Source organism: Elephantulus edwardii, unplaced genomic scaffold (assembly GCF_000299155.1).
Source record: "Elephantulus edwardii isolate Elephantulus edwardi_28Jun2011 unplaced genomic scaffold, EleEdw1.0 scaffold00088, whole genome shotgun sequence".
NCBI lineage: Eukaryota > Metazoa > Chordata > Mammalia > Macroscelidea > Macroscelididae > Elephantulus > Elephantulus edwardii.
Genome location: NW_006399838.1, coordinates 6,801,920 through 6,820,999, shown reverse-complemented (window position 1 = coordinate 6,820,999; position 19,080 = coordinate 6,801,920). Strand labels below are relative to the sequence as shown.

At 42.6% G+C, this 19,080-nt stretch overlaps 1 protein-coding gene across 2 annotated transcripts in view; it reads right to left on the bottom strand.

Annotated features, from left to right (window-relative positions):
- Nucleotides 1–19,080, bottom strand: part of TNIK (TRAF2 and NCK interacting kinase) — a 533,511-nt gene that overhangs the window by 47,488 nt on the left and 466,943 nt on the right. Inside the window, exons 17-20 of one of the 2 annotated variants that reach the window (XM_006890356.1) lie at nucleotides 18,770–18,933; nucleotides 13,946–14,043; nucleotides 13,112–13,135; nucleotides 8,263–8,447 (exon numbers count right to left, since the gene is read on the bottom strand). In XM_006890356.1, coding sequence (XP_006890418.1) covers nucleotides 8,263–8,447; nucleotides 13,112–13,135; nucleotides 13,946–14,043; nucleotides 18,770–18,933 — 471 coding nt within the window. The remainder of the gene's footprint in view (nucleotides 1–8,262; nucleotides 8,448–13,111; nucleotides 13,136–13,945; nucleotides 14,044–18,769; nucleotides 18,934–19,080) is intronic. The other variant, XM_006890357.1, reaches the window with a different exon arrangement.

Here is a 19,080-nt window from a genome sequence, read left to right as displayed (position 1 = left end):
AACCAAAACCAAACGAAAGCTGTCTTAAAATATAAAGTCTACTGATAATAAAATAGGGGGAAAAGCAACCAATAAAAACTGAAATACTAAGTTTAAAAATTGAGACAGACCAGGAAGAAGGATTGGCCATCCACTTCCGAAATGACAGGCCTTTGAAAACCCTATGCACAACAGAGCACACTTAGACTATCATTTGGACTAACAGACATGGTAACTGATGTGAGAAGCATGAAGGTAGGAAAATTGGACATTGTTGAGAAAGAAATGGAACACACAGATGGATCGATCCTGTGAGTGGAGTGGTGGGAATGAGTGTGTTTGAGACGGCGAGGTTGGCACAGGATAGAACGGCATTTAGGGCTCTTGTACACAGGGTCGCTATCAGTCATAAGCGACTCGATAGCACATAACAACAAGAAGAACAAGGCTAAAACAAGATCTAAAAAATCCACTGCTTTTAGGTCATTTGTCACTCACAGCGACCTTTCAGGGGAGGAGGGAACTGTCCCAGGGGATTTCCAGGTCTGTTGATGAAAGCAGACTCACTCATCTGCCTTCCACGGAGCAGTCGGAACTGCAGAATCCATCCTTAGCTGCGGAACTGTGGTGCTTTGAACTGCGGAATCATTATGACTGCTCGATGCTTAATTACCGTTCTGTGATTTTAACAGAGGGAGCTCTGGTGACCTAGTGGGTAAGACGTTGTGCTGCCAACCCAAAGGCAGATGGTTTGACTTCACCACCTGCTGTGCAGGGGAGAAAGGTGAGTGATCTCCTTCTCCCTTGTGATTTAGAACGAGGGTTCCTTAAACAACTCCCACATTTCATGGTTAAGTTAAGCCCGTTGCCATTCGGTCCAGAACCAATTCACAGCTGACTCCATGGCAGGTTTCAGAGGTTCTAAACACAGGGGAGGGGTCGCCCCTTCCTCCTGTAGAGATGCTGGGGGGCTGGACGCACAATATTCTATTCTCCCTGGATTTTCAGTTACAGGAATGTCATTCCCTACTCTAAAAAAAATCATAATAATAAAATTCCACTATAGAGACGGAGTAGGAAAAAATTAGTTGTTCAAAATCCTATACAGGTTGAAACAAAACAAAACAAAACAATGTTAAAAAAAAAGGCAAAAACCTTCCACTGATTAAAAAGAAAATGACAGGAAAGTCACTGCAATTAGGCAGCAGGTTGAGGATGGTAATTCCCTGTAATTTGATTTGTCAACGTGTTCTTGGAGGGACTGATTCAACTCAATTCAATACACATCTATTGAGCATCTGTTAGATGATAAGCCTTTGGTTTGGCACTGGGTAGATGGGATATAAAAGCAGAAAAAAGCTCACAATTCTCATCACTAAAGAGATTAGCACCCAGAAAAAAAACACAAAAATAGAAAACAAATAACCAAACACAAGGCAGGAGGGAGGTGAGGGTGACAGGGTGATGGAAGGGGGATGTGGGATTTCAAGAAAAGAAAAACACTGGAAAATTCAAGATACTTGGATGAACTGATGATCTCAGGCGGAAGCGTGGGCATTAGGGAGCCAGTTATAGGCTTTTTATGCCAAGACCTGGAGAGCCAGGGATACTGCATGGCCGGGGTAAAACGTCTGGCTTTATCCATCAGTTTGGAATCTGAACAGCGGAGGGCAAAGAGCTGAAGGCAAGGATGCAGAATCAGATTTACTACGCGCATGAAGAACAGAATAGAAAGCCATTCAGTGGTTTTGGTAGTCCAGATTGCAATACTTGCTAGAATTAATTAATTAATCAGCAATTAATCAACTATGGTGCAAACAGTCAAGTTGTGCGGTATGTATGCATGCTGTTCTGAAGCAAAACAGGTGCTGCCTGAAGGGAGATACTCTTACAGCTAGACTCCAAGGATGGACAAAAACAACAGTCCACAAGGATGCCTCTTCACAGCCTCCCTGAAATGGGGTAAATAAATTTGCAGACTTTTCCCCCTCTTATTCCTCTTCTATGATGTTTTGTTTCTTCCCATGATTATGAAAGTAGCACAAGCTCATCTGGAAATTCAGACTATCGACATAAAATAAAAACCTCTCACAGTGGAATCATGTGTCTAAGGAATCACTATCGTCATTTTGTTCTTTTCTCTCATCTTACTGTTTTCTGATACAAGAGGTATATGGGAGGAATGCACTTCATTTATTACAAAATATGCCTTTAAAGGCACGTAAAAGCACAAGATACATTTTTTTTTTTACTCTACATAAGAAAACAAACAGGTTCATCCTGGAGAGGTTTAAACCAGGTTGCTCCTTGGAGGCAAGGATTCTGAAGCTCCCTCCGCCTGACATACCTGCAAGGAGGCACCAGTCACTGGAGAGGGATGTCATGCTTGGGAGGGTGGAGGGACAGCGCAGGAGAGGAAGACCCTCTATGAGGTGGATTGATTCAGTGAATGGGGTAATGGGTGTGTGTGTGTCAGAGATGGGGAGATTGGCACAGGGTAGAGCAGGGTTTAGGGCTGTTGTACATAGGGTCGCTATGAGTCACAGACGACTCGATGGCACATAACAACAACAACAACATACGAAGCTAGCCCCATATGCAGACAGCACACTGAGTGGTTTTAACATTGGCATTCATGGCTACCTGTCTGAATGGCTGGAGCGTGCTTTGGAGGTGCTCTTTTAATCTACATGTCACGGTAATGAAATACATTGCATTATGTTTTTATTTTATGCTATAAATAAATAAGGCTCACAAAATGTTAACGTTGATCTTAACAACAGAAAATAAAGGTGGTAAGAATGCATGCAGGCATACTTGAGCCCAAAAGCACCATATTCCTAAGAAATAACTGTTTTATAATGGATCTTTTTAATAGCATGAAGTTTCTCAGGCGTGTTGCAGAAGAGACAGCATCTATTTTTTACATGAATACAGAAATAAATGTATGCTAACTTGGAGTAAAACTCACTGTCTCTCTCACGCACACACTCTCTTCTCTCCCTCCCTCCCTCTATCTCTCTATTCACACATCTCCTTTTAGGAGTCCTGGCGGCAATGCAGTTAAACACGTGCCTGTTGATGAAAAGGTGGGAAGTTTGAACCCAGCAAATGTTTAGGGGACGAGGGTGAGGTCACATGCTCCTGTGAAGATCAAAGCCGTGGAGGTCTCATGGGGACAGTCTGACTCTGTCCTCTAGGATGATTACGGTTGAAGTTGCCTAGATGACACTAGGTTCTGGTGGCATTTCTGGGTGGTTGGCTGGCCTGTCTCTGACAATTCACTCACACACTGTCACTGAGTTGGAATTGACTCATTGTTGCAAACTGCATGGGAGGAGACAGCCCATCTTCTCCCAAGGAGCAGCTGGTGGATTCAAACCATGAATCTCTGGGTTGGCAGTGCAACTCCCTACCACTATATAATAAAATTTTTATTTTATTATTATTTTTTTGTGTGTACCGTCAAATCAGATCTGACTGGTACAGGAGGAGATTGTCCCTCCTTCTCCAGCAGAACATCTGGTGGATTCGAACCATGCACCTCTGGGATTACAGTAATAATCAAATATTTTTAAATGTTCCTTAATCAATCATTATTTGCTAAATCTTCAAGAAGTCATGTCAAATACTGCTTCCATTAGAAATCATCCCATGATACTCTGGGTTTCTTATTTTTCACCTGGATTATAGTAGTAAATTCACTTAATTGCTTCACATTCTCTACTCTGTCCTCTTTCCAAAACATTTTACAGAATTAACCCTCTTTGAACACAGCTTACTGATCAGATCATTTACTCTCCAGCTCAAAGATGCTCTGCAGTTGCATGGAGCCCACACCCATCCTGGTTCCACTAGTCAAGACATCTTTCCCTACATAAACCCTGCATTCCCAATAAACTCAGCCTTCCGGGTCTGCCTGGAATTCTAGTATCTTCCACATCCTTTTCTCTCATGATGACCGTTATTTGCGTCCATATCTTTCCTCTGGATTAGGCTATATGCTCTTTGAAGCAAGGACTGCTATTACATTTCTATTGAGATGAATGTAAACCATAGCCCGGGCACCATGCAAGGTGCTAAGACCAGAGGGATTAATAAAATCCAATCCGCACACATTAATAAGGCCCAATGCTACACAGTCCACAGAGGGAGAGAGTCAGAAATATCATGATTTGAGACACGAAGTAAAACTGCTAGAACACATCCAAGGGGCAGAGGCAGCCTGGTGGAGGGGGCTGGTGCTACCTCTGTGGATGGAACTGTAAAGGATGTGATTTCTAAAGCAGGCAGGCAAGGTGAACTGTATGTGAAACAGCTGAGCAAAAGCCCGGCACAGATGACTCAGGGCATTTTAGTAAACTGGGGTGGGAGGTGTTTGCCCTGGACAAAGGTCATACATTTGTCTTGTGGGTTGGCAGGGTGAACATTAATGTTTGGCAAAACATGATACATGAAAGCCCATTGTCATCTCAACTCAAAACGACCCTATAGGACAGAAAAGAATTGTCCTAATGGTTTCAGGAGCTATCATCTTTACAGAAGTCGACTGCTGCATCTTACCCCAGGAGTGGTGGCTGGGTTCAAACTGCTGACCTTTTGTTAACTGCTGAGTCCTTAACCAGGGCTGAAAAATGTGACACGGAGGTTGAAAACCAAATGTTTTTTTTTCTGAGGCTGGCACAGGCTGCCCTTCTAAATGTTTGTATTAACACACAGTGTTCACTATGTAACTGTCGCTCTACAATTAGAATACAAACTCCTGGAAGATAGGAGCCATCTGCACACCTTTCGAATTTCTCAAGACCTCAGTACTGTGCCTAGCATAGTACACAAGTTTTAAAACTCTTTTAAATTTGATCACTGAAGTTCATCTTGGGTGCAAACGCATCCTGATAGTTGTATGCTCAGTGCTCAGAGGGAAAGCAAAACAGCTGCAAGAATTAGTACCCAGTGCTGAGTCAAGACAAAAAGCAACAGGACCAGCATGCTTTGTGGAAATGTTCTCGATTAGCAATTTTGCCTGTAGAACAACTTCACTTGTTCTTGGAAAAACAATTTAAAGTCATTTGTTTGGAAATGTCATACTTTAGCATATTTATGGTTGTCACTAACTGGGGAACCGGAAGTAAAAGAACAAGATGGATTGATTTCCAGCTTCGTTAATTGAATTTGCTGTCAGGATTACTTGTATGCAGTGATGGTCAATCAATGAATGAGATGTCCCTGAGGACTGGCCAGCCTGTCCCTCCAACCTCTGTGGGCAGGCCAGCCATCTGTGACCTGAAATGGCATCTTCTCTGTGTGTAATGATGACCAACACAGCCAGCCAGGCCAACGCTGTTTTGTGTTCATTTGTGGTAGGAGAGGAGTATGAATGAGATTATGTGAATGCGTTGGTTTGAACTGGAAAGACCATGTGAGATGGAGGCAGATCTTTTGTTTCTTCCTCGTCTGTAAGCTCTATTTTCACCCTTATTCACTGTTGGTGGGAGTATAAAATGGTGCAGCTACTCTGGAAGGCAGTATGGCACTTTCTCAAAAAGTGGCAAATAGAAATACCACTTGACCCGGCAATTCCACTGCTGGGAATAAACCCTAAAGAAACCATAACCACCACCCGAGCAGATATACACACACCCATGTTTATTGCTGCTTTGGTCACAATAGCAAAGAGCTGGAAACAAACCAAGTGCCCATCAATAAATGAATGGCTGGAGAAGCTGTGGTATATTCACACAATGGGATACTATGTTGCACTGAAAAACAAGGAACTCATGAAATATTATACAAAATGAGTGGCCATGGAAGACATTATGCTGAGTGAAATATCTCAGTCATAATAAGACAAATACTGCATAATGCCACTGTTGTAAAATGGGACTGACTTTGGGCTTGTGGGGAACATAAGAAAAGAGGGGATAAATTAAATATACTGCATTGAAACAGATGAGGGAGAGAGCTGTTTAAAAGGGGTATATGATTTAGTATTCTTTTCATGACAAGATTCCAGGAAAAAAAGTGCATAGTAAAGTGGACTGTGGACTTAGGGGGCAGGGGATTGTATAACAATGAAAGAATTTCCCCCCCCCTCCTTCTTTTCAAAGAGAAAGTGAACTGAGGGGGAGTGGAGGGCAGGGAGGAAAATATGCAACGATGAATGAATGGGGGGAAAATAAAATGGGAAGAATATCCTGTAAAAAATATATGTTGCATTTAAAAATTAAAAAAAAGAACACATTTTGATGCATACATGGACTTGATTTTTAGAAGGTATTACTTATTGATTTTGCTTGTGCATTTCTAGCTATATTTGCAATAATATTTATGCCACAATCTAGAGTTTCTATGTCTATGTTTCTCATTTTGTCTCTTATGATCCTTCTGGGTTTTGGGTTTTATCACTAGGGCTCTGATGCACCTTGAGTTGATTGGTGTGTATGGTGTTCATACCTTTGGGTTGGCAGCACAACTCACAGCCACCAGAGCATAATTAGGAGACAGAAAAGTCATAGGATCTGAAGTTTCTTGCAAGTTTACTAAACTCTTGCTATCTTTTTTTGGGCTGATAACCTACACTGTCTACAAAAATCTCTTTATTGAGAAGAAAGAAATAATGGAGTATAATGTCTTACAATGTTAATATTAATCCTTCAATGCCACTACCCATCATTTCATATTTTCAGTTCTGAGGAGACATGTGAACCAACAGCTTGGCTGTTGATATCACTTACCTGAGAGACAATAAGAACCAAGAAAGTGAGCTTTCCCTCTTTCTCTCTGGTCCCTTCCTTGAGTCCTTGGCCTTACATTCAGTGCGAAGACCTAACATCTGGTGTGTGAAACCTGGGAGAGGAATCAAGGCATGTTGTGCCTCCACTCTCCTTTGGGGCATGTGCTGTGCTCCTCAATCTCTCTCTTAAACCTACCAGCTGCATGGTGTCAAGACGTCAAACGGCAATTACTACGAGAATACACAGACTGCTGCATAACCAGACCCTTGCCTGAATGTCTAGACCAAACAACTGGAGTCGCCCCAGAAGACACCATCCTCATCAAATGGCATGTACTCAAAGTTCTTCAACCACACTAAGACAGACCTCACACAGTCATCGTGACAACCCCACAGCAGTTAAGGCCACAGAATAAAAGAAATGACCAACTTAACAGTGAACCCACTGCTGTGACATCCATATTCTCCCCTGGCTACTGATCCCGGGCCAACCCAGTCCAGCCTCTGAGCCCCAGATCTTCACCCGTGTTCAGCAGGAAGTAGCTATATACATCACCCTTTTTCTCACTGAAGAGGCTGGGATGTCAGGCTCAGACCAAGGTCAAAGGGGAGAATGGAGGATTCAAAGAATATCAACATGTCAACAAAGGGGGTGAACAGCCTCTCCCAACAGGCTAAACCACAATGGAATGTCCCTTCCTTCCCTCCCTAAAGACCCTACTATAAAAACCTGCCCCAAGCCACCTTAGGGTGTTGTTTTCCCCCGTTTTGATCTCTCCCCAGACCAAGGAATCCTCCCTAGGAGCTCCCTTAATAAAGCTTTTTTAAGCTTTCAAAAAAAAAAAAAACAACCAAGAAAGTCCCTAAAGGGCTAATCAATCCAGTGCCAATAAATCCACGAAGCAAATACAGGTCTAGGTATGTCACATATTCTATATGATGCGTCCAGTGAGAGACACTGTTATAGAACTAACATGTCCTAAAATGAAAAAAAAAACCATGTCCCAAAATAAGCTTTACCCCATAAAGAATTTAAAACTACCTCATACTTAGTGATAGTTCTTGTCCTGTTCTGGAGACCCAGTTCTTGGTGACATAGCACCTTATGTGTGTGACTCCGAACAGAAATGTCAGCATTTCAGAATCAACAGGCAGGTGCTCCATGAAGACAGACGGGCAGTGTCCTTATGTGAAGAGACATAGACTCAGAAACTCACTGGAAGGTCATTCTGAGTGGGACTCCACTCAGGCAGTGGAAAGAGCCACTTCCTCCCTTGGTTACCTTGGCCCCTTTATCAGGAAGGAGCTATCATTACCTTAGGAGAGGACACCACGGTTGGTAAAGCGAAGGCCAGAGCAAAACGAGGGATAATCTCAATGAGACAGACGGACATGACCACCACAACTATGGCCCTAACACACCACTGACTGTGAACATGACTTAGACGTATGTACTATTAGTTTTAGACGGTCCAGGAGTGGAGTTAACTGGACAGAAATGACGCAGCATCATGACCAAAGCCTCCCGCTGGCCCCCGGTCCACACTCACATCAGCCTGGGGATGTCGCTGACGGCCACCGTCCCATCATGAGTCTCGCCCTCACCGTCTTCCTCCTCTTCCTCGCTACTTTCCGACTCCTCACTGGAGGAGGAGTAATCAGTCACCTTCTTTAGCGGACGGTTTGTTTCTTCAATACGGAGTTCTCGTAATTCTTTGGCTAATGCCGTCAGATCCTACAAAAAGGAAAAAAAGAAAGCTGGTTCAGCACATGAATTTCACGTAGGACCAAAGTTACATTTCTCAGAAAGTCAAGAGCTCCAGCTTAAGCAACAAGAAAAAAAATTTAAAGAAAAGAAAGAAAAGCTCTAAATAGAACTGTTACGAACATAATTACTGCATGGAACTAAGAAAAAAGATGTTTGTAGCGCATAGAAACTAGAAAAGAAAGATGAAATCAATTTAAACTTCATTAACAACCAATAGCTAGACTGACGCTGTTCCGTTCTGAATATATATGTATGTTATGTGTATGTGAGTGGTGTGTGTACACATATATACAGACACTGAGTTCTCATCTTCTTTTGGGGAGGGAAAGTTGGTCACCCACAGAGTTGGTGGGAGAAATACATGGGATTTCAAATTTGTGCCCCAGTATTTTGGGATTCTTGCCCAAGCCACAGTGATGGCTGTGGCCTGAGTCTGAATGCTGTGATACACAAATCCAGCACCAAAGCATCAGTCACAGAACAGAGCCATTCCCGAGGTTCCCGCTACGACAGTGATTCATCTAGTGTGCCATCATTCCCTGGACAGCACAGGCCTCACATCAAATGGTGGCCAACCTCAAAGCCCAGTGCCACTGAAAAGTACATACAGCCACGGAGCTGCGGTACTCAGGGTGGGGTGGCGAGGGAAGGAGGTTCTCCTCCCGAAGGATGGGTGCCTCCTTTTGTTTAAAATGCTAGTCACCTGGCAGGAACCCTGACTGAGAGTTGGGAGATGAATGTGCAAACGCTAAAAGGAAGGGATCATTTTCCAGTTTTCCATGAGCGTGCTGCAACCTTGAGCCTTATGCGATGTGATGGGGGGGCGCTGAGTCACCAGGCAGACTGCAGGCAGGAGGCTGGATGTCTGACTACCCTCGAATCGACATGCTTTCCGAGCAGTGCACAGGGAAGCAGATCTGCACAAGCGTGGCCGCTCTGTTCACAGGGGAGAGGCTGCCCGTGGCGCACAGCATGCAAATGAGGCAGAAGCAATTTGCCATCAGTCTTACCATTTCTCCCTATATTAGTGACCCGTGTGGGAGTCAGAGCATTCAGTGAGAGACGGGATCAGGGAGAGAGAAACTTATTGAAAAAGACTAAATCCCATAGTTTTCTTATAGCCATATTCTCTCTTTAAATCCAGAAATGCATTGGTCCAATTTACCGGATACTGGATTTACAGCAATTTAGGTAATTGAAATAGTGTTTGATAAGCTATCCTAACTGGCTAAAGAAAAAAAAAAATCATGGTGTACATCATGAAACTAGATCTTTCTTTTATTATGCATTTTAATTATAATTTCATAGTTTCATTTTGAGAAGGCAACAAGTCAGCGTGTTTCTTCATTGTCACAGACGTAGTATTTTAGTTAAGACAAGGAGAAGAAACACATCCAAGTATTTTATTGGTTCTAAAAATTTAGGAAGTTCAATGTGTTGCGGTAGTAACTTCATAAAAATCAGATGGAAAGCAATAATGGGCTTTTAAATTTGTCCTAAACTCAAGTGAAATGAAGCCCTTGGAAAAAGGAAGCTTCTGAAAAGTCAAATTACACATTAGAAACACAAGCACATTTGCTAGGACTTGTAAACAAACACACATACACAGATGTATACACACACACTAGACTCAATCTCAGCAGATATATTTGTCCTATTCATGCAAATGAAAAGAGAATTGTTTTTTAAAAAAATGCTCAATTATGTTTAAACATAATATCTATTCTTACAGAAAAGGAATGCAATAACATAGAATTTCATGCAGATTTCTTTCTTTTTTAGCAGCAATGCGCCAGAAAAAAAAATTAGTAGCTGTGTTTAAAGCTTTGTTATTTTATCTTAACAATTGCCAGTACTTATCCTTAACACATGGAAAAGAAACTGAAGAATATACTATACTTGAGCTCACTGCAAAAATATAGTTTAGGTATTTGTTAAGGTTTTCAAAGGAAAATGGTATTCTAACTCTTGGAACCAGTCAAATAATAACACATTAGATAAATTTATTTTGTAGATTCTGCTGGTTAAAACCATGGTAAACTCATCAAAGCATATAACCAGCATTTAAAATGTGGTGTGTTAGAAAAGAAATTTTACTATATTAATTTAAAGAGAGAATATGGTTTAAAAGACCTTATTTCAAATGTCAATAAATCTGAATCAAATATAATAAGATTAGCTAGAATTTACTTAAATTTATGATACACTTTCCCCATGGCACGGTTTTCTTCATCTCTGACATTTCAAAATAAGAAAAAGATATTTACAAAGAAAAAAAATACAAGCTCTTTGGAAATATTCAGTTGGTCCAAAGCCCATTGTTCTGAAGAAATTTGCCTACAATTTTCTCAACATTGTATTTAAAAGCATTTAAAAACTATTACCTACTTTATAATTTCACTTTTAATTAGAATTTTTTTGTTTCCATATTTCTAAATATCTATCTTTACTGAAACATTAAAAATAATTGCAAATTCCTTTTAAGTTTAATTGGTTAGAGCTTGAAGGATGAGACATCCGTGAAAATACCAAGGTAACAATAATGACTAACTTAAAAGTAAGATCCCAGTCAAAGAAAATTAATCTTCCATTGCCAACAGCTTATGCAGTTAGCTCAAGTTTTATTTCTTCTCTATCCCCTCTGGAACAATTTACATTAACAAAAAGGAAATTGACATGGTCTAAAATTGACACCACTGGGTTCAGATCCATTTTCATACTTTCAATTCTCTAACAATACCAATTTTCTCCACATAATGAGTCTTAGTGATGATTTATTGCTTGACTGTCTCAAACCTAGAATCAAAAAGCATTAAAAAAAGAAAGAGTAAAAGTGCTATTTAGCATGAAAATATGTGAGAGGCATTACTAAAAAACAAATAGGGCAAAATGGGAAGATTTTTCTGTCACAGTTAGTGAAGAAGCTTCTCTGAAGTAATGCTTTTCAATCAACTTGATCTTATGATGTCCCAACCATAAAACCTTATTTAACCTGACATAGTGCATAAAAATGTGGGGTTTTTAGTTCTCTTTTTTAGAATCTACAAAGTTTATAAAAATTTTAGATTAATAAAATCCACAAGCACCATTTCCCTCAAGGCAGCCACAGCCAAGGCCATCTGTGGACTCAGGAGAATCATTCTGAGTTGTACACACACGGTCACTCTGTAAGCAGCCATGGTACCAGATTATCGTATTCTTTTTCAACTTTTTTGGTGACAACTGTGATGACCCTAGCCCAACTCTTTGTGAGTGAGGGGATAAAGCAGTGGCCCAGAGCCATTTGAAATCATTTCTACTTTTTCTTCCTATATTCATGCCACCCACATTTTACGGACATGCAGTCTTAGTCTTTACAAGCGGTAACTTAACCCACGGTCATAGCTTTCGGAATCACTCTGAAGATCGAGGGGGCCATAATTCTGAAAGTGAGGATGAGATTCATAGAAACATGCTTCTCCCACCTGCCAAACAGCTCCAAGCCTCAGGCCCAAGCCTTAGGTAAGCCATGGCAAGCTCTTGGGTTTACACAGCAGTGTGTACTGCATAAAATGCGCCCACTCACAGGACTCCTGGGGCTTAAACAGCCCTGTGAGCGAGGCAGGGCAGGTGTTTTCACCCCCATCTCTGATACAGACATTCTGGTCCAGAGGGATTGAGTGGCTTCATCTCAACCAAAGGCTTATTGGGGATCCAGGGGTTACATATATGCAGCTTGTTGGTCGCAAAGCCAGTGCCTTCCCGAGATCTTGTAAAAATAGTGCCCAGCAGAGCAACAGCCTTGAGCCAGAATGGTGAGCATCAGATTTCATGCACTACGGTTCTTTGCAAGGTTGGACTGTTAAGAAGAAAATTCTCCTACGCTGGATTCATGCAGGTCTGACAAATAGCCAAGAGGCTGTCATCCCTCTTTGCAAGCTTCCTACGATTGACAAAGTCATATATTTCTCTAATGGAAAAACGTCTCCAGCTCTAAGGAAATAAAGTCACTTAACTCACCAGGATTCATTAACTAAAGTCGATGCTGCTGCTGATGCTGGTGTTAACGTCCCAGAAAATTAATCTAACAATACCCAGTAACTACTCGTTCACAAATCACCAGCTATAGATTTGCTGTGCCCCAGAATCGACGTCTCTTTTGTTAGTAAAACCGTCCAGAACTGACTCCCCCCGAGACTGGTGAGTGCAGGTGAAGAGCTTAGGCTTTGCTACTGGAAGACACTGGAGTGAGATGCCATTAATGAGGCACGAGTGGCTGGTGGTAAGGAGCTCTGGTAGCCTAGTGGGTAAGGTGTCGAGCTGTTAAACTAAAAGTAGGCATTTCAAATCTACCAGCTGCTCCTTGGGAGAAAGACAGGGATCTGATGGGTGTCTGTCAGTTCTGACTCAACAACAAAGAGGGAGTATGATACGTTGTTAGCCAGTCTGGAACGATGGAGGAGTGAGATTTTTGGCTTAGGAGAAAAGCCTCTGAGGGCTTGGGGCTGGCTTCCAATGCAAGGGTTCTCCTCCAAGCTCGTACGCCAACTTGAACCCGTGATCCCACTGGCCACCATTCTGAACGCTGAAGCAGGCATTCAGTTTTCTATTTACATCTTACAAAAGCAGGATCAAGAAAAGGTGATACTAACCTCGTCTATAGCTTTCTTATAGCTCTGAGGCAAAGAGGAGCCCAGTCCAGAGGAATCCACGGGAGAGAGAAAAGTCAGAAGAGAGGGAAGCAAGTTAGATGCAAAATGGGAATGTTAGTACAAAAGTGATACACAAAATACAAAGAGAAATTAAACCGGAAATGATGCCAATCTTCCTTACTATTATTTTTAACACAATATAGAAATAATATATATATACATATACTTTGAAATGCAAATAAGAAAGATTTCACATTTACTTCACAGAAAATATTCTCAGATAATTCCAAATAAATGTACAGTAACGCAGTCCAAATTAAATCTTTAAGTGCAAAACATCTGCTTCTACATGGTTCTGTTTTTATTAACCCCCTTTTTTAAAAGGATTATTTGCAGTCTGTTGTGTTACAGTAGAGTCTGGCTCCCAGTAAAATTGGGGGAAAGGGTAGAAAAAAAAATATGAGAGAAACACATGGATAGTACTCAAGCTTCAACATCTTCCCCCCCCCCCAGCAAAAAATCTGATGTTTAGGAATTATGGAATACTATGAGTTATTTCTTAACCTGTTTTATTTTGTAAAGACCTGCTAATGATGGGAAACATGTCAAAGTACAGATAGAGGTCAACACGGCTATCCAAGTCCTGTTTGTCAGGTTTTCCTCACCGTGCACAGCTTTGCTCTGGAGGCTTTGAGTATCTGTTCTAACTAACCAAGGTGATTTCCCCCATCCCACCCCACCTCACATTTTTGAGTGTATCCCCAATTATACTATCCTCTGGGGTCTCTGGTAACATAATAGAGGACAAAACCCTGAAGAAAGAACAACACTCACAGCCGGTCGACTGGGTCGGGTGATGTCTCTAGACTCCTCTGGTTTGACCTTGGAAGGCTCATGGGGGGGCACTGGTGATCCTTCCGACTTACTGTTGGCTGGAGAGAGGAAAAAAACAGAAGGCCAAGAAGATCAACAGCTGCCCAGGCGGCGAGGGCACGACCTCTGTGGTGTGCTAGCCCTTCAGCATCACTCAGTGGACACTTCTGAGAAATAATCTTAAATGGTCAAACAAAATCAGGCAGATACATCTAGGCCTGTCCCCTGGAAGACACTAGAAGTAAGAAAAACCGTTACTACCAGCCACCACCATTTACCACACATCCACTGTGTGTGTCAGGCACGGTAATAAATTCTCTCTGAATTGACTGACTCAAGATTGCTTCACTTCAACCCAACGACACGGCACTATTTTCCCTAGTTTACAGCTGAAAATTGGCGTTAGAGAGATGATGTAATGGGCCTACGGTCTCAGGAAAAATACAGGCTGAGCTGATACTCACGCTCTTCAAGTCCTAGTTTCTATCATTCTGTTAAACCAGTGTTCAAGCCGAGACTCCGTGCTTGGTTTCTTCTCCTTTATGGCTGACTCCTCTCCTTTCATGGATTCCCTGTCTCTGAAAGCTCCCTGAAGGGCCGACTGTAAGTCTGATCCAATTCAGTGGTACAGAACAACAACAACATGTATGAAGAGTACAGCCAAAATACTTCGGGTACATTGCGCGGAGGAGCTGGTTCTTGGGAAAAGGAACTATGCTGGGATAGGTGGGAAGGTCAGCAAAAGAGAGGAAGACTTTTAACATGAAAGCCTGACACCGTGCGGGTAACAACGGGCTTGAGCCTGGGGGAGGGGGTGAGGAGGGCACAGATGGGTCAGGCTTCCAATCTGCTGCTCACAGAGTTGCCATGAGTCATAGTTGACTCCCAAGCACCTAAGGGAACAATACTACATAGCAAGACATTCTATGGAAAACCCTACAAAGCTAGTTCATTTGGTAGAATGATTTTCAAACCCAAGAAAGGGGTTGTCTAGGCGCTTTGTGGAAGAAAGGATGTGGCGGGGGCAGGCAGAAAGGTGTGTTGGTGATAAGAGGGACAGAGAGCAGCATTCAGGTGCAGAGCAAGGATGGGGAAGCTACAGAGTGTACTCCTTCCTTTTATGAGCTAAAGGAGTTCTTGGGTGATGCACACAGTTAAGGCACCTGGATGCTAAACCAAAGGTTACAACTTTGAGTCCACCTAGAAATGCAAGATAACAAAAGCCTACTAATGGACTTCCAAAAAATTAGCAACTGAAAACCCTTAAGTGAATGGTTCTTCTTAGATACGCCAGGGGCCACTGGAGCTAGAATTTGCAAGATGACAACTGGTCCAGTTTTTTTTGGTTTATAGGTAGAGGAGAACAGGTTTGTCCTGGAGCGGGTGAAGCCAGAGTGTTTCCTGGAGTCAAGGATTCTGAAGCTTCGTCTGACATATTTTGGGCATGTTGCAAGGAGGGACTGGTCCTTGGAGGGGGACATCATGTTTGGCAGAGTGGAGGGACGGCAAAGGAGAGGAAGACCTTCGATGAGATGAATCGATTCTGTGACTGGAGCAGTGGGAATAAGTGTGTTTGAGATGGCTAGGTTGGCACAGGATAGAACAGCATTTAGAGCTCTTGTACATAGGGTCGCTATGAGTCGCAAGCTACACGATGGCACATAACAACAACAACAACGACAGGTAGAGGAGAAGCATTTTAAGGTAAGGAGAATTTCTGCATTGCTTTCAAGTGGTCTTTATGGATATATCAGAAAGATGACTGGAGTAGTGATACAATGAAGAACCCAAACAAAACAAAATCCCCCACAACAATTCACAGCCGTGGAGTTGACTGCAACACACGCTAATCTTCACTGGCTGTACAGAGCTGTCACTCTTTATGGGATGGGACTATCCATCTTTCTGCTCCTGCAGAGTAGCTGGTGGATTTGAACGGCAGACGTTTGTATTAGCAGTCTGACAGTTTTATGTGCTTGAAACCAGAGTTTTACTGGGGGCTGAGTTAAAGAAGATAAGACTTAAAAATGAATGATGAGATGAGAGAAGGCCTGGGGGTCCAGTGCCGAAAACATCCGGTGCTGAGCTGCAGCATGGTGTTTTGAACTCACTGACCTGAGGGGATAATTGGCCTTTAAACCCTAGGGGGCAGGCAGTTCAATACTGTCCTATATCCTTACTATGAGTTGAATTGTAGTAGGTTTAGTTTGGTTTAAGTCACATTAGCCTGCTAAGAAAAATAAAAAAGAAGGTAAGGAAATGGACAGCTTCCTTCCTTCCTCCCCTCCTTCCCTCTCTCCTTTTTTCCTTCCTTCCTCCCTCCCTCCCTCCCTCGCTTCCTTCCTCTAGGAAGATAATCTTTATTTTTCCACATAGGATCTGCGATATACTTCAGTGAGGCATAATAAATGAGTGGATGAGAATAACGATTCCCATGTTTTACCAAATACTGAGTTCTTATTATGTGTTAGGCATTTACTGTGCACTACTGCAACTACATAGATGAGCTAGAGGTGTTACCATCATGGAGTTTCGTGCTAACAGCAACAGCCTATAAGGTATGAAGAGATCCTCCAGTGAGAGACATTAGCAAGTAGAGGGTATTCAGAGGGAATGGTCATTGACACTTGATCTGCAAGATTCTATTTGAATGGTCTTGGAAACCAACTATGGATGTTTTTAGGCCAAAAATAAAGAACGGCTTCCTCTACTGAAGGAACTGTCTAGAACAGAGGCATGCAGGGTAAAAGTGTGAGTGCCTAGGTGGGGAGGAAGGCCACAGGAGATCAGGATGGAAAATCAAAACGGGGAAATTACAGAGGATTTGGGGGTTTTTTATGTGCCATGTCAAAGTCTTTGGGTTTTATTCCACAGGTAATAGAAAATAGTAGTGACACTGTTCTGAGGATCCTTACACATATTCTGAGGTAGTAACTGAGGAAAAGACATCAGTGCTTCAGAGTAGCTATCAATATCTGGTATTTCAAGATGTAGATACTGATTGAGTCCAATAATAGATTGTAGTTGATGCAGGTAGCATAGACTTGCTAGAAAGGGAAAGCCTTCTCATTTAAAAAAATGTTATCAGCTGGTGGCCTCGAACTGCAAACCTTTGGGACTGCAGCACAGCTTCTTGACACTAGGCCACATGAGCTCCATAATAGATATCTGAAGGCAACAAAGGCATTCATAGCTGTGGGCTGTGTTAGTTGGGAAAAGGCACTGAAGAGCGCCCACAGTGCATCCCACATCCACATTAAACACAAAGCAGATGTCAACATTTTAGAAATGGAAATTCAGGGATTTTACTAATTTGCCTTAAAGGAGGTTAGGACACAAGGTATAAGTGTGTGTAAGAACAAAGTTAGAGGAAAATAACAAACTGGAGGTCTTCCTAAGGCAGGATAATTTGCAGATAAATGAATATTTATCAAATGGCTCTTTAAAAGTAATGGTTTTTGCCACTTAGAAGCAAAATTGTCTCTGGAAGAAGGTAATTCAGAAAAGGGCGAAGTTTGATTAATTGGTCACCAAGTGTTTTCATGTATAATTAACTAAACAATATTAAGATTTCCACCCCCCCAGACACCCTCATTAGTGAAAAGCACACAATGAAGAATGACTTAAATGTTTGTTGTTGTTGTTGTTGTTAAGTGCTGTCGAGTTGAGCACAACTCACAGTGACTCCGTGAACAAAAGTCTGCACCATCCTCACACTTCCTGACACACAGGAGCCCATCGCAGCAGTCCCTGTGACTATCCACCTGGTTGAGGGTCTTCCTCTCCTTCGCCGACCCTCCACCCTTCCCAACACCACACCATTCACCAGGGAACAGCGTCTCCTAGTAACATGTCCAAAGTATATTAGGTGAAGCCTCATCATTCTTGCCTCCAATGAACACTCCAGCTACACCCTCTTCAAGACTTATCTGTTCATTTTCCTGGACATCTATGGGATGTTCAGTGCTCTTCTCCAACACCACAGCTCAAAGGCATCAATTCCTTTCCCATCATCCTTATTTATTAGTTTAGAGAGGCCAATTTTTAGCTCTCTACACCATCAGAATTATCTGATGACCCAAACACATTTTTTAAGTAAAAAAATTTCATTTCTTCCAAGTATATTCACTTGGTTGGTCCTACTGGATCTCCTGTCAAGAAATACCTAGCACTATGTTCAGAATGCCTGAGCACTCCGGATACAGGATCCTGGGGGAGTCCTCAATGAGGAAATCAAATGCAAATGGAACTGGAAGCAGAGGTGGCTAGCATGGTGGTTAACCTGATGTTAACTAAAAGGTCAGCAGTTTGAATCCACAGTTACTCGGGGGAATAAAGAGGTGGCAGTCTGTTTCAGGAAGATAACAGCTGTGGAAGCCCATCGGGGTCACTATCCTCCATTCCACAGGGAGGCTATGGGATGGAAAGAAGTCTATGGCAACTAGTAAAATGAGCTGGTGATTATATTTTAGCATAAGACTAATATTCTGCTCTACTAATCTTATTAATTAGGTGTAATTAGATATTACAAATGCTATATTCATCTCTTTAGAAAACAGCAGGATCTATGCTTAGGCAGGATTCAGTCCACATCCTGCCACCACATCTAACGGGAGATGGGGGCTCACTTTGCTGAGACAGTAGAGACTGAGGACGGTTCCGGGGCATCTAGAACATCCCAGCTGGCGGTCATGCAGGGCCAGAATGAAGGAAGTACTCTCGTCCCCGTGGCCGGCTCTGCTACAAGCGACACAGCGGGGAAACGGCAGGAGGAGAAAGCGTTACCTCGCACTCTGGTCCGTTCACTGGACCCTGCTTGTGATCCAGGTTGGGACCCTCCTTGGGAGCTGGGCTGGGAGCTGGGGGTGCTTGAACTGGACGAGCTGCCACTGCTGGTCCTCTGCAAAGGGCTCTCCAAGACTGGCTCGGTTCTCCGCAAGTCAGGGTTGCTGTATGGAAAACACAGCACAGGGATTACACTCACCAGAACTGGCCACTGGGAGACGCAGTCAAGTGTCGTTCACATCAGTGCAAAGCTGCGATGAGAGCAAGAGGGAGGCCTGACAGGCAGGGACCAGAGCCAGGCCTTCCCATAT